At 42.1% G+C, this 16229-nt stretch overlaps 1 protein-coding gene across 12 annotated transcripts in view; it reads right to left on the bottom strand.

The window, feature by feature from the left end:
• EHBP1 (EH domain binding protein 1) overlaps positions 1-16229 on the bottom strand; it is a 207850-nt gene that overhangs the window by 75976 nt on the left and 115645 nt on the right. For all 12 annotated transcript variants that reach the window (XM_084284614.1, XM_084284613.1, XM_084284611.1 and 9 more), the window contains 2 exons: positions 2943-3121; positions 2251-2299 (listed from right to left, as the gene is read on the bottom strand). In XM_084284614.1, the coding sequence (XP_084140740.1) occupies positions 2251-2299; positions 2943-3121 (228 nt within the window). The remainder of the gene's footprint in view (positions 1-2250; positions 2300-2942; positions 3122-16229) is intronic.

Raw genomic sequence — 16229 nt, forward strand, 5'->3', positions numbered from 1 at the left:
TTTTTTTTTTTAATTTAATAATTTCCTGACAAGCTGATTGACAGCCATCAATTGCGATCCATCAGCAGGAGCACCACAGGCAGTATTCGAAGCATTTCCCAATTCTGTCCCGCACTGACATATTGGCCAGGATCAGATGTCACAGGTAAATGCCCTTTTTGATTCAGCACCGGTGGCAGCACCAACCTGGCAAACGACCGGTGTGCTTTATAAAGAAACCCCAACGATGGGCTTTTTGCGACTGTGTGTTTCAATGTGTAATTATACACAGGAATTGCACTGAATTAGTTGTTTCTTAAGATTTCTTCTTCCTTTTTTTTTTTTTTTTTTCCTAATACAAGCAACGTCATACACTTCTAAAAGCTATACTCTTACAGGTTAACCTTTCATCTATGGTCACAGCCCCCTTTTACCTCCCTTCCTGGGAGGGGGGGAAAAGAGAGATGCTTCAGACAAAGAAAATTGTCCTATTCACCCACAGATGTTATTTTAATTGGTTAGGAGGAATCGTTGTCACCCGTGTTACGTATCTGCATGGAATTTAGAGGGAGCCATTGTTGGCAGCGCCGCATTCACTCCAACCAAGGGCACGCGGGGTTATCAGGCAGAACTGTGTGAGACCAGGAAATAAATCTGCAGGAAGCAACTGAGATACTCAATGTAGCTGTCAGGCAGAGGGCTGCGAAGTGATGAAAGAAAAAAACTGCAGCAGAACAACAATCAGTACTTCTTCAGTGCTGGGAACTGGATCCGGTTAGAGAGATGGGCTAAAAAGTTCACCGTTTGCCATCACGGTTTCATAAAGAAAAGATGACTGATTGTGCCACCAACGTTTTCAATTAACAATCTAGTCTTTCTTTTTTTTTCTTTTTTTTTTCTTTTTTTTTTTTTTTAAATATAATCCGGCTTAATTAGCCCGTATAACCAACAAAACTTGAAGTACAAAAAACACATGGTCACAGAAAACACAGTGATGTCACGGATAATCCACTTAGGTCATCAGAAGCCCCTGTATTATTATGAAAAAGATATCATTGGCCAAATCACTCATTAGATAATAGCAGTTCAGAGATATTTAATTATCTATAACACTTAAGCCCTATTTTAATGACAAGTAACTTCCTTGATAACGGGTAAGTGTTCAGACGCATTAAAATATAATTACCCTAAACACAAATGAATTTTAATACAGCACTTTCAGAAAATCCACATACTTGCAATGCAATGTTCTTTAGTTATATTTCCTATATAGTGTTGAACTTAATTAAACCATTCAAAATCTACTGTAGTTTCCTCCCAATTCAATTCAATATTTGTAAAGTGCTGTAAACATAAAATCAGAGCGCTGAGAAGTAAACTCCTTGAAACACTTCACAATCCTCAGGAATGATTTTCTTAGCAGCAACTCGCATGAAAATGATCATTTCTAAACATGAAAATGATAATTTCTAAACACGGCTAAACCCTAGCCACGTGGAAATCCCAAAGTCTGTAACGTGTCTAAAATGGTAAGCAGAAATAAAAAAATCTTTTGGTGATTCCCCAAACGAGTCGCTGCTTCTTTCGGAGAAACTTTTCACATCTTTGCCTCACAACGGCATCAGAAGCGGTTTCAAACAGCTGCCCAGCAAAATGCTATTAACTGCTCTGCAAATAGTTTATTTGCCGGGTATTGTCTCAACGCTTTTATCCTAAACTTTCCGTGTTGCATAAAAGCACAGGTTCCGCACCCGACACTTCTCTTGGCTGTGCAGTATCAAAGCAGTGTAAAATTTCATCCTTAAAAAAATAAAAATCACCATCAAGGCAACACTGACTGTGACCAATGCACGGAGCCCTACTAAAGCAACAGCAAGAGGAGTCTCATGCACGACAACCCGAGCACTGTTACATTGCTCTTTTCTTTTTTTAATTATGTGGATGGTCAGAAAATAAGAGAATTGCTCAAAAAATGCCGCCCAGCCCTTCTATCGGCTTTTCCAGTTAATGTAGGCCATAGAAATATTAAACCCTAATGCCAGCCTTGCACTTGTTGTGAATGTTAAAGACCATGACAAACCGGAGTCAATAATGCATCCGATTTGAGCCACAGGAGGCTGAATACCTTCTGTGAGCTGCAGTTATGACCTTACAAAACAACCTCACTTTCCCAAAATTAATAAAAACCTGCAGAGAAGCCAAAATTGAAGCTACGTCTTTTTTTTCTTTTTTTCTTTTTTCTTTTTTTTTCTTTTTCCTGGCAGTTCTTACCTTTTTGTTGTTCTCTTTAATATCTTGAGGATTCAGGGACTTGTAGTCACTGAGGGGGAAAATGGCACAGTGGGTATGTACAGTATTTGATAAAAGCAGCAGTTTTAAAAACAAACCGAATCTAAAAATTTGACATGCAATAATATCATACAGTAACTAGCAATTTCACAGCAATTCAATCAACAAAACTAATAGCGTGGAAAATTAAAGGAATAAATAAATAAATAAACAAACAAGCCCCGATGACATGTTTCATTGCCTGGAGCTTTCCATCTAAAAAAGAAGTTAAGGCAGGGACTGGAGGCTGGCCTTGACAACCAAATTTACCATGGGGTAATCCGTCCTTGTCAGAGTACAAAGAGCTACAGGCTTATTTCTCTCATCTCATTTCAACACCAGCACAATTTTCATAATCATCTTGAAGTCAGTTCTTTGTATAAGATTAGGGAGAAGAAAAAACAAATCACATCGAGGGGAGAAACAATTGTTTAGGCAACAGGGGAGAGCAAAGAGGTCATAAAGTTTGAGCATTTGTAGATCTGTTTTCTTAGAAAGAAGGATTTTTATGTTTAAAAGAAAAGGGCAAAACGGTTCAGTACCTGAAACAAACACAGACTCGACTTTTATGGAAACTCATACGTTGCGTATTTCTATGAGAGTCAGGTTATGCAGGCAGAAAATATACAACTTACATTAGATCTGGTCTAAAGTGATGTAGTATTGCACAAAACGACAGTCCGTTTCTCCACGATGTTGTAAAATTGGTGATTTTCACTCCCCTATAGTTTTTTGTAACTTCTTTGCACCACACGAGCAGGGACTGACTAGCGTTTGGCTTTCTCCCCAAAATGGGACTTGGTATTGGGCTTGGCTGCAAAAGAAAAAAGAGAAGATAAAAGAATTTAATGGAAGATGCGAATTAACATTAATTGACCTAACTGGATGATCTGTATCCTTTGATGTGAGGTTAGGTCCTTCACAGCTGTCAGTTTACAATGACTGTAACTTGCAAAAGACACAAATTGCAAGTTATTATCCCCAGTTGTCGCCCTTGGCGCTCGTCTCCGAAGGATGCAGATATACGGGATTCCAGATCGACACAGGAGAACAGGCCAAGGATTGTACCAGTGGCAACGCCGTGCTGAAACGCTTAAATCCTTAAAACCTTCTCCCGCACAGCCTGCGATACACACCCTTGGAAAGCTTTCCCCAAACGCCGTCACGTAAAGGCATCCCCACAAAACCCCTTCGCTCACAGAATCCTATCGGCGGTGGTTTCTACCAAGCATCATCGCCTACTGCCGACCATTCCCCCAAAAGGTATTTTGTCACTTTCAGGAACAGCCTTGGGTAGCACAGGAAAAGAATCGCAAGGGAATACGATGCAAAAATAATGCTATGGCAGGCATTCGGCGTTTACCACAGAGCTGGGGAGAGAACCCAGTAATTGCAGCTGAGGTTTTCAAGAAACACGCCCTCATTTCACTACAAAAATAGTCACTTCTCAAAACTTCTGAGATGTAATTAAATAGAATGATTTGACTGACACAAATCCAAAGTCTGAATTAGAGGAGGAGGAAAAAAAAAAAAAAAAAAAAAAGAAAGAAAGAAAAAAGAGCCCACTCATTTTTTCAATGGAATCTAATTAAAAGCATATATACACAAACATGCTACTTATGCACCTTATACACAGAGAGTCCCCAAATTAAGATAAAAATAGAGCAAGTAATTTATTATATCACAGCCACTTAAGTTTAACAAGTAAATCCTTTTGGCCATATTACCTATTTGTGAAAGACCAACGATGCCCCCACTTGACTAAAGTATGGCAGTGCTAAGCAATTAGCTGCCAGCGACAAACTGATTTATGGTTTCCCTGCTGCTGGGGGAGAGCGTTTACAGAATGAGGAAAGTCGTTTTTCATTTGTCTTGACAGTCAGCCCTAAAAAGCTGTTTGATAAACACACCTACCATCAGATGGACGCACTGCCAACTCATTTAGAGGGTGCAAAACGTATACTTTGAAGAGATTTTTAAAGAGCAGAACATATGCATACAGTACCTTGTTTGGAAAGTGTAGGCTTGTTGGTTGTTTTTTTTTTTTTTTCTTAATCCTGTCAACGACTCAAATCGGTGTGAACAAATCCTTTAATGATGAGACAAATATCTCTAACTACACTGAATTAACATCTTACCAGGGATATACAAAATAGGGAAGAAGCAGCAATACACGATAAGCCTTCTGTTCTCCATGCATCAGATTTTAATCAGAATAACAAATATCATTTAGAAGCCTCCAGACAGTTACTCCAGATTCAGAGTGATGCAACAAAGATCAGGTTCTTCTTCTCCTTACATACTTAAGCCAAAAAAAAAAAAAAGTAACCAGCCCCAAATTTAAGTTACAACAGTATTTAAAATCTTCCTGGTGCCTATATATATGTGTGTGTATATATATACACATACATATATCATACATCTGGGAGAAAATAATTAAAATAGTGCTGTCAAGCTGTGGAAAACCGATATTTTAACAGTTTTGTAAGTACAGAGCCACTTTTGTCAAACCAGCACTACTGCACTACTCACCAAATCTAATCAATGTCAGCTATAAAGTCTTAATACTTGTTGTTGAAGCTCTTCACAGAAATCTTAAATGTTCCAGTCACCATTTAAATACTTCTTAGTTAGCTTTGAAATGGCCTTAGGCAACCTTACCTTTCTAATGCCTTAATTGCACATCTAACGAATCTTTTCAGGTACTGATTTTAAAACCAGGTTTTAGCAAAGGACATCCCAAATTGTTAAATCAATACGTTTAGCTGAATTCAGTGTTTTATTTACAAATTGTCCATTTATTAAATCCAGACTACAATCCCTTAAAAGTTTAAAATTGCAGCTTTTTTTCCCAAAGCTGTACTTCCTTTTAGATTTTCTCAAAGTACTTTATGAATACGCAAGATTTCGGCACGTGCATAATGCAATTTAGTTTTCCCTTCTCTAGCAGATAAAGCAGAAATTATACACCGCTTTCTCTCCAGATTTAGCACGGCAAGTTTTCCAGATAAAGGTGAAGTTAATATTATGATAATGTTACGCTCTTATTCACCACCTGAGCGAAAGCCTTTGTTATTTAATCTATGATAAAAGCACTGAACCCAAGACACGCTGGAGATATTTTAATCAGGGCAAAACCATGCACGAGCACCTGACATTGCTTCAGAAGGGTTAACAAAAGGGATTTTTTAGTTTTTGTTTTGTTTGCAACATCATTATGGAAAATATTGCCTTTTGATACCTGGAGGTAACACATATTAGTCCCACGTTGAGAATAAACCCAAATACCACCAAGCAGCTTTTTCTAGCCTATATTAGCTCTATAAGAACGGCAAGAACTGATGAAATGAAATGAAAATTGAGTTAGCTTTTCCTTCCATCGTTCATTAAAGAGCTGACTATGCAATTGTTGTAAACATCGAGCAGCCACAACTTGTTGTTTTAAGTTCAAAAGCCCAAGTCCCTGAGAACTCATTTGGAAACGCCACTAAAAAAGCATCAGCTATCCACAAAGACTGCCAGATCCCCTCGTTGATAAGCAGGTTACTGCCTTGAATGCCACCAAGTTTTATCTGGTTGGGGATTAACTGCATGGTGAACGCAGAGGTACCAGAGCCGGTCCCTTGCTCGCTAGCTCAGCCCCTGATGCAGCATCATGTGGGTGGATTTACCAGCTGGAGTCAGCACGAGCTGCACCATATCTTTGTTTCACAGTCAACAGAAGCACCGAAGTCTCTTTACTTCATTCCTCTTTTACATGTCCTGGTAGCTTAATTAATATGTTTTATATCGTATGCATTTTTCCCCTGGGGAGATTATCCCACCAGACCATTAACAAGAGGACCAGAGCTTTAAATATCAGGCTGCGCCTCTATGTTTCCAACCATTTAAATAATTGGTTTGCTGCTCTCAGGAGCCAGGTGCACTGCTGGTTAGCAGAGAACAACCAAGACGGGGACATGGGGCTATGAACCAAGCCCTCGTGTGAGGCACAGGGAGCAGCCAGGGTGAAGATATCGGGGGCTTGGCTTCAGCAGCTCTCCAGAGGTCGGTGACAGGTAGCACGGCGTGGAGGGGCTTGAAGAGAGCAAGGGGCAGCACCGGAGCCTGGAAGAGAAAGATGCTCGGAGGAGTCCTGGAGAGGAGCAAGGAAAAAAAAGTACGTAGTAGCTGTGGGAATCTGGGTGCAAGACTTGTGTGGTTTGAGTTTTATATTAATCAACACAGCTCCCTGAAGAGGAAAGTAGTGGAGAGAAGAAGCTAGGAAAGGTAATTAAGTGCAGGAGGAGAGGAAGCTAAGATTGAGATAGGGCTGAAAGCAGCGTAGGGAAGACCTGCAAACAATCAACAAACAGGTTAGGTTCCTCAAGAAACAAGTAGAGGCAACAGTCTATGCCTTATTTGACTGAGCAAAACAAAAGGGATTTTCCCTTACTCGTATCACAGCTGCAGTGCCATCTAGCTCACTGAAAATTTAACCATTAAAACATGAGATAAGGTAAATGAACGTAACGCACGGCTAGGTGGGACAACGCGTGCAGCACATAGCTGGATGCAGACAAGGTTTGGGGAACTTGCCTGAACTGAGACTCGACCTGAAAAATGCCACAAAGTGCAACAGACACAAATCACTTCAACACGTTTCAGTCAAATAGATCACTTCGTATCATCAGGATCGTACCTGAGGATTTTATTTTTCAGACAACACAGGGCTCTACCCGCAGGAATCGCCTAGCCTGGGAGTATTCTAAAACTGAAGCTGGCTCACTTAATATGAGTTTATGCCTTTGGCAAGGCCTGGGAGAGTCCAACGTGCTCTCAATTTTGTTTATTCTAGTCCATGAACAGGCCAGGCTCAAGTCAAAAGCTGACTTTTGACTGATAACAGGACAGAAATAGAACGTGGAAACCCAGTCTGCGAGATAGAATAAAACTTTCTCGTTTATTCCAAAGATGGAAAAACATCCCCATCACCCAGCTGCACTGAGATACTCTTTATTTAGGCTCGTTATTTGCTTTTTAAGTCACAGGTCATTACGATGGGTTCAGTGTCACAAGAAAATACGAGTGGCATTGCTTTTTTCTTCTGCTGAGAAGGTGCACCACAAGTATTAAAAAATACACGTTTCACAGAAAGTAGTAGTAGGAGTTCTGGTACCTGACAACCCCAAACCGAAACTTTCCCTTCCCTGTCCTTCTGATTGTGTCCACAGCTGCTGTGGATACACAGCAAAATATAAACTTTTATCTTAAAAGGTTTTAATTACCTAAGATTTTACAGGTTTAATTTTGGAACAAGCAAGTCACTCCCTGTTCAATCCCAACCTGCACATTCAGACGTCTGCCTGACCCTACACAATGCTCTGAGGTTTGAACCTGGCAAGTTTTGCCAGGTAAAGAGGAAGGTGAAATCCTTGGGACGTGCCTCAAGTTTGCTGTCTGCCTTGCAGGTGAAATCAGTTCACCCTATGAGTTTCCCCTTGTCTGTTAGGTATTTTGGGAGGCATGAGGCTGGAAAGAGCTTTTCCTAACTGTACCTGGGAAAAGAAAAGGAAAGCAGCAAAAAGTACCTGCTATCTAAAATGCCAGGATATGGAACAAACAGTTTTGTAGACAACGAGAATGGTGGACCTGCACCTTCTGGGAAGGGAAAGAAAGCAATCAAAGCTGTCCCGGTGTTCTCTTCTTTTCTTCTGTAGCTTTCTGAATCATAATTCAATTCATAATTCGACCTGATTTGCAGCAGGTGCTTGCTCGCAGCACTGCGCAGAGCAGCGATGTGCTGGGGAACGGAACAACTTCCTGCAAAGTTTCATCTCCCTTCATTTGCCTCTCCAAATAATTGGAGAGGCAGTGGGCGGCGTTACTTGGCTTTAGTGCTTTCAGTACACTTCAGCTGGAGGTGGCTGGGCAGCGTGGCCCCATGGCCCGAACTGCAGGACGTCGGGTTTACCTGAGCACTTGGGACCCACAGGAGAGCCGATGAAGACACCGCACACCACCATGAGGCACACCCAGCCCAGGACCCCAGCACTGTATTCCCTCTGCCATGTAGTCACAGCTCTGTCCTGTTTGCCACTCTTCCTTCCTGTTTCTTACCTAAACTCGCACAGTTTGTGCTGCACATGGCTGAATCATAGGCATAATGGCTGTCCTTCAGCATGCCATCGCTTCTGGTCGCAGCCTGCAATGTTTAGCAAGTCCCTCATGCTTGAGTTAGTTTGATCAACACAACTTTTGTTTGTCCAACCCACAAACAAACATTATGATGGCATTTTTTATTCTACTCATCACTTCCAGCTTCTTCTCACGCAGTCCCTATCTATCTCGCTGTTCAAGGTCAAAAGTTGATGCTTGTTGTATCTTCTTGTTCTTAACTTACAGTGCGTGGCTTCAATTAGGGAGCTCAACGCAAGCCCTGCATCGAACACAGGAGTCCAACTTAACATTAGGGCACTCCACAGTGAGTCGACGGATTTACTGACACAATACAGACTCACGATTGGTATTTTACAAACAGGGAAACAGCCTGAAATTAAATAACTGAGACAATAAGGGGAATTAACTATCATAAGAACTCCAAGATGCAACCCAACACAAATCCCAAAAGCACACATCCCAAAAGCAACCACTCTTCCTCCTGACCCTGAAGCAAATGAGAGTGCTCAGGAAAAAAAAAAACAAAAACAAAACAAAAAACACAAAACCAGCTTCCAGACTCAGACAAGTTAAGATGAAGTTTAAGAGCTGGATACCCCAGGGACAGGGACACATTACTGGCAGCTCAAACCCCAGTCCAGGCAGCTCACGTAGCATCACACACGCATTCTGTGTCATGAGCTCTGTGCAGGCTCTTTGGGGCATTGCTCCTGCAAAATGAAGTGACCATCCTCCCTCATATATGCCTGTAGGTTGTCTCTAGTGCACAAAAATGGGAGAGATTACAGTAACAGAGCTTTGAATTGCTGGATTTAAGGTAGCCTAAGAACTGAATTTTGGAATTTTTGTCATTATCTGGTAGCCTTCTTTCAGCTTCTGCCTTGTCTAGTAATTAAGTAACTTTTTCTTAGCATAATCTTTAACATCAGGGTTTTCAGTTTTCATTGTTGGTGATTAAAAGGATAAAAAAAAAAATCAGGAACTGAACTCTAAACCTTCAGAACCACAAACCACAACACATCACCTACCGGACAATTTCCTCACTCGGGCAACAGGACCCAGAGCCTGTCTGCTCCTGGGAATTAATTAAGAACAAGACAGACTGTTTGCTTCAACCTGAGCAACTACCCACAACTACCTCCCCCTGCGAACGCTGCTCACAGAGGACAGCAGCACTGCAGAAGAAAGGAGGGCAGCTAACTCACTGGGTCAAGAAGCCCCAAATTTATTAGCTGATGGCAAGAAGAAGATTATGTTAACTAGCTCGTAAAGGAGAAACTAATCTGAGCCGTTGTAATGGATTTGGTTACTTATGTGCAAGTGATTTCACCTGATGGTCAGCACAGCCAAGCAAAGAAAAAGTCCCAGCAAGCTCCTCCTCAGATTGAAGCATTATAAAGGACTGGCTGAGGCCTGCCTAGCTTCTCTTCCCTGAGGTCACGTAATCTTTGTCCTGAACGAAATGTCTTCAATTAAAAAAAAAGAGGAAAAGGTGTATAATTCATACCACTAAGCTGAATGCTGAGCCCCTTCTCTGATGATTACACACGTTTGTATCATACCAGCACGAAGAGCTTGCACGCAGGGACGGGGCCTCGTTTTCCTGCTCTGAGAAGAGGGGCAATTTCCTTGTGGCCACCTTTCTTTCTCCAGTTGCCCCAGTGGCATGCAGGACGGGGCCTCGGCTCACGGGTAATCTGTGCTGAAAGCCCAGCTGGGCTACCAGGATGCTGCTGGTTCACAGTCCCTGGCACTCGGCCACCACGGGAAGGTGCAGGGTTTCGGGCAGCTCGCCAGAGTTAAGCAACTCAAACCACAGATGAGGAATAGCAATTTTCAAAGCTTTTAACTTTGTTAAATGGGAACTGAACTAGCAAAATGCACCTCCCTGGGCCCAAGGCTATCTCTGCCACATTTCAAAGGCCTGCAGCAAACAATGGAAGTGTTAGAGCTTGTCAGGAAAGGTCACAGGAATCTCTTCTGAAAGAAAGCACAAGGCAAACTTTAAAACAAGCAAGCACAAGGCAAAATAAAAATGACAGCCGCTGCCAATTCTTCCCCAAAACAGTGAACTCTTGCTGCTTTTGCAGGAATTTCTGCTGCTTTCTTTTTAACACGAGCCATTACATAAATGCAAGTCATTCTCCCACTCCTCTGAACACTTCAACAGACATCGTTCTTGCAGGCAGCCGCCCGATGTTGTGGCATTACGGTGGCATCGCTCCACAGAATTTTAGAGAAAAATACATTGTAAACCTACTGCATCGTTTGTATTAACGCACAGCCACAGGCAGACCTGGGGAAGAAGCAGTTTTGGCCGATGAGAAATCTTTGTTTCAAATACTCGAGAACACAACCCGTGCCAGATTTGCACAGGTATTCTCTAACAAAGGAAAAGAACCTGCCTTCGGAGGGGCTTGGGGCACTCGGGATTCTTGAGCTTGGTTTTGCTGACACAGACACCCGATGTGGTGCCTCTGAAGCCTAGGCAATGCTTCTTAGCTGAGGGTGGGAATAAAATAAGCATCTTCCCCAAGCTCGCACTAGGTGCTGGAGTCCATGAGCTTAGATGAAGTATAAAGATGGCTATTCTCAAGGAAGCTCCTTAGGGTTGCTATAAATGCATAGGAGTTTAATAGAAACAGATTGGTTTTAGCCTTGCTAAACCCCCTCATCAGCAGCCCACCTATGGGAACAGTAACAAGACAGAGATTAATTACAATGCTGCTTCACCACTCAGGGGTAAGGAGATGCACATGGATGATCCAGAACCATCTGAAATGCTCGCCACCTTTCTTTTTTCTCCAGCAGTCTTTATTCTACTATAGTCAGATGCAAGCTGGAGACTAGCATTAGTAACAGCAGCCACAAAAAGGTCAGATTTCTGCCAGGTGTGGAAACAGTTTCGATAAGCCAGAAGCCTTCAGATCAGCTACACATGTTTAATGTAATCTCAGGCTACTGGAACAGCCAATCTGAAACAGCATCTGAAATTAATAATCAATTTGAAAACCGGAACGAGATGGGTGAGAAACTATATGAGGAGGAAAATCCTACATTCCCTTCCAGCCTTTAAAAGCATTAAAAAAAAAAAAAAAAAAAAAAAAAAGAGAGAGAGAATTGGAGGAATGCAAACAAACTAATGAGCCAAAGGTGGAACAAATAATTAAGTTGTTTGTTAGCGTGTGAAAGTTAAAAAGGAGACAAGGAACAAACATCAATTTGTCAGCACCAAATCACGACAACCTGTCCAGTTTCTGTAGTCACAGGGAAGTGGGCAGGGGAGGGGAGCAGCAGCAGGTGACACGCGGTGATTGTAGGTGCCTTCTTCATCCTCTCACCTGAGACATTCTTGTGAAGAAGCAAGGAAAATGAGGCATTAATGAGACTTGCACAGCACAGGTGCAGAACAGGAAAACTACAACCAGTACTAGTTTTAAATTATTTTTGGCATTATGCATTAAAAGGGATTCTGCAAGTGTCTTTCTTGGGTTCGGCACTGGAAGTTTGATTTAGGAAGGTGGGCGATACACCAGACACGAAGCTGGGATGGACAGCAAATGCACTAGGAGAACGCTGAGCATATAGAAAGGAGAAAAGGTCTGAAGAAAACAAGATGAAATTCAATATGTACAAGTGCAACATAGGAAGGAGCAATCATTTACATAAATGCAGGATGAGGAAGAACTGGTTAGGTAACAGTTCTTGACAAAAGGATGTGGGGGAAACAGTGTATTCAAGCTGAACGTAAGTCAACAACATCAGGCTGTTGTGAAAAAGACAAACACCGCGCTGAGATGTACAGACAGGAGGAAAGCTCGCAAGACATGCGGGCACTGCCTCTCCCTCTCCACGCAGCATCAATAAAGCTGCAGCTGCAAGTTTACATCCAGTTCTGCGTGACACAGTGTAAGAGAGGTGAGGCCAAAGAAAAATCAGAAAAGAACAGCCCCTGAAGAAAGCTGGAGCAAATTTAGGTCATTTATGGTAAAGAAAAGATGATACAGGAAAGGAACATGGTAAGTCTGCAAGCGTGTAAGAGTCTGAAGAAGAAACAAAACCCTCTGCCCTCCACGTCAGTGATTACCAAAAGCAATTTACAGGTTTTAATTGTAACAGGTCAGACGTTAGGAGGAGCAGTCTATAAGACAATGTAATGAAGCACTGGAACAGACTGCCTTGGAAAGCCATGGATGCTTCGTCTTTCCTTTAGCACAGCTCAATTTGCTGTTGGGCAAGCAAAAGGACCAAGTGATCTTTTAAGATGCATTTTAGACCTACCTCCTCCACACATCTCAGTTAGATTTAATTGAGCAGGTGAAGTTCAACAGTCCCTAACACAAGGCTCTGCCCCAAATGCAGCAAGTCACACCAACACTTTAAAACCTCGGATACATTAGCAGGTCTGTTTCATCTGCAAGAATCCTGGTTCAGTTCAAACCCAGGACGTTAGTCAGTCAGTAACCACCTGATCACAGTTTGGTGAAATCGGGTATTTGGGCAAATAGTGAAACCAGAGCAATGCTGGTAACCAAATTGTCAGGATTCGTCTCTCAGTCACAGCAGAGATATCCCAGCCTGGCACTTTGGCTTCCCCTCTGCACAAAAATCAGGATGACAGCGTGTGAATAATTCCCCACCAGAACCAGGATGCTTCCTTCTCCCCTTTCCTAAAAAAAAAAAAAGTGTACAAAATATTATGAAATAACAGGTGAAAAACGAAGGAATGGCAGACGTGAGCGTTCTTGGTTTAGCTGCCCAGTGGAACAAGCATCATTTCAGCAGTGTGCAGGCAGATAGCTATCTGCACCTCATTGAATAGCACCTTGTGCTGTGAATAGCCCCCACGGAATAACAGCCGCTGCTCAAGGATTCAATAGCTTAATGAACATAACAAGACCGGCACAATCTGGAGCTCAATTTGCATGCACTTTGAATATTTCTGCTTTTTGAGTTTCATTTCAAAATAAAAATACATGTAAAAGTAGCAGCGATTCGAGTGCCACTTGGCTTAACCTATATTTTTCCAGGAATCCTGACACTCTCCAAGTTTGCTAATTGCTAGGACTTGTGCAGCTAAAAGGAAAAATGCATGCTAAAAGAAAATATCCTTTTTGTTTTATAATACGTAATTAACACGAGCTTTTCTAGCTCGCACACTGGCAAATCTATCCTCTTGAAAAATACACACATCATTTTCATGCTACAAATTAAATTTGGTGTGGTTATGCTTTTAGCACTCAACAAGTAAAAGCTTGTAAATGAAAAGCTGAAGCAGAAAGGTATGGCAAGTCTCATTTGAGAAATCAAAATCTTCAGAAAACAGGAATTCTCTCCTGCAGAAGTCAACAAAAGCTGCTAATAATTAAATACTGCTGCTGATTAACACTTTACGCTACTTGTTTATTTTCAAGTCTGTATTTAAGCAGATCTGTATATATAAAGACTCAAATCGCCATGCTTCATTCCCATATGATGGCTGGCTAATAACCACACAACAGTTGGAAACTGTCAAAATATTTTACAGCTCAATTGTAATTACCATCCAAGTCTAAGCACGCAGTAATTGGGCGTTAGCCATGTTCTAGGGGTGTTACAGCAACACGCAGCAGTCGGCTCTTCTGCGCTTCGTTTTTACACATGTAAAACTCCTCGGCGATCCCCAGGATCTACCTCATAAAATTCTGAATGAAATTTCTGTTAGCGTATCATCTGCAGAGAGAGGGGTTTTTCCTTAATGCAATAAACTACATTGTAAAAAATTGCCTAATGTTCAGAAGCACGGAGTTTGTTCGGCAGCTATTTTTTTCTGATTTGAATTTCCTGAAACAAGAACTAAATTGTCAGATGAATAAAAAAAAATAAGTAAATGTTTTGACCAAAATATTCCACGCTAAATATATTGTTGAAAGCTTTGACAACCTGTGGTGAAAGCTTATTTTGACTTCAAGAAACCCATTCTGCAGGTGATAAATAGAGAAACCACCCCTATCAGGTGAGGGAGAAAAAGTGCTGCTACGATATGGCGACACAAGGAACTCAAAAGGGTTTTTAACATGTACCATTAGCTACATAACGAGCGTAACGCTCAGTGAGTATTGTATGCAGATGACAGACAGCTCGGTTTTCTTGAACAGACAACTCTCCGGGGACTCCCGACTGCTCGGAATTGGTATTTCTATGGCAAGGAACAGGGCAGTACCGGAGGTGGATTCGTGATTCACTGATCTCTCAACACTCTTCAAATCACGAATCCATTATTTAACTATCACCAACTCTACAGCGACAAGACAGACGACATCGCTGGGTTCCTAATACATTAATATCCGTTGGATTAAGGTCCTTAAGAGATGTTCTGCCTTTGAACTGACAGCTTATGAATGGAAGGAAGAGCTCCATTTTGACTTATCCTTTGGACTTAATTTATGTGGTTAAGTTAAATAAAATTAAGCGCTCATGAAAGAAAGGCTCTCAAATTGGTCCCGGGATGATGCAATGCTTAACGTGCTTCTGGTATGAGCTGTTCGTGATCCCAAACGCTCATCTGCAGACAGCACCAGGAAACATCTAGACGGAAAGAGTGCCCCAGAAGACTGCAGTCTTTCAACCAGGAGCACCAGTGCTGTCAGAAGGGGCTTTGGGGAAGGTACCGACAGCTCTACTTGGGTTGGGGGAGGCACCGAGATTAATCAGACAACCCCGAAGAGCTCCATGGGGAAAGGCTTCAGCCAAATGCCAGCACAAACGCAGACAACTCCGGCTCGAGCCCTGTACATCATCCTCAGCAAGTCTGATCATGTCCAGGTGTTGCAATGCGCACGGCACTTATCGTTCACGCATCTCAGCCTCCTGCAACGCTTTGCGCTGCACGAGCACCCCGGGATAAGGGGAGGAGGGAAAAAGAAGGGAGCCTTACACAGAAATTTCCATGCTTTGGGAAGTGTAAATTAGAGCATTACTACTAGTCTGACAGTAAGTTTGCTAATAAATGTGTAGCAACATTCGGGTTGCATAACGGGAGATTAAATGATTATGACAATGGTTGAAATGGGGAGAATCAAGGGAAGCAAAAGCACACATACAGGAGAGCTCTGGTGATACGGCCAGCTACCTGTAATGCCTGAACTTCTGCAAATGCACAGAAGCCAACGTATTTTCCATTTTGTTTCCACTCTAAATAAGCTTCCAGTGGATGCTACAAAGTTCCTTCGAATAGTGGGTATTGCTTGCAAGTTAGATGAACTTTTAAATACTACTTACAGGTATCTGTAGGATTCATCATCTCAAACTTGGGCTTTGCAGAGTGCTAGGCAACAGTTTGCAGCAGGAGCATGACCCAAGACATGACTAGGAAACAAGCAGCCTGACATCACTTGAGTAATATCCACCTTGTCTTTAAAACTCTGCAGGGGAGGAGTTGAAAGAACAGTTTTGCCTACAGTTACAATAAAATTTACAGACTACTCAAATAGAAGTGCTAGTGGGAGAACGAGGAGTTGGTATGTACACAGTGTGCATGTTACTTTCAGTCACAGTCTAGTTTCTCAACAAGTCATGCTCACAAAGTCTTCTAGCATATGTAAATACTTTTTGCAAAGCCCTTTTGCAACGATTTTTACTATCTCCTCTTCATAAAACCTTGGCAGCACAAGTGCTGCTCCCGTTGCACAGCTGTGCTCTGTTCTGAGCTCCGTAATGCCTCCTGTAAGTCCTGCAGGGTGGAAGGGGAGGGCACTGGACTCCCAGAGGACGAGGTTAGGTGG

Source organism: Netta rufina (assembly GCF_964035555.1).
Source record: "Netta rufina genome assembly, chromosome: 3".
Classification (NCBI taxonomy): Eukaryota; Metazoa; Chordata; class Aves; order Anseriformes; family Anatidae; genus Netta; species Netta rufina.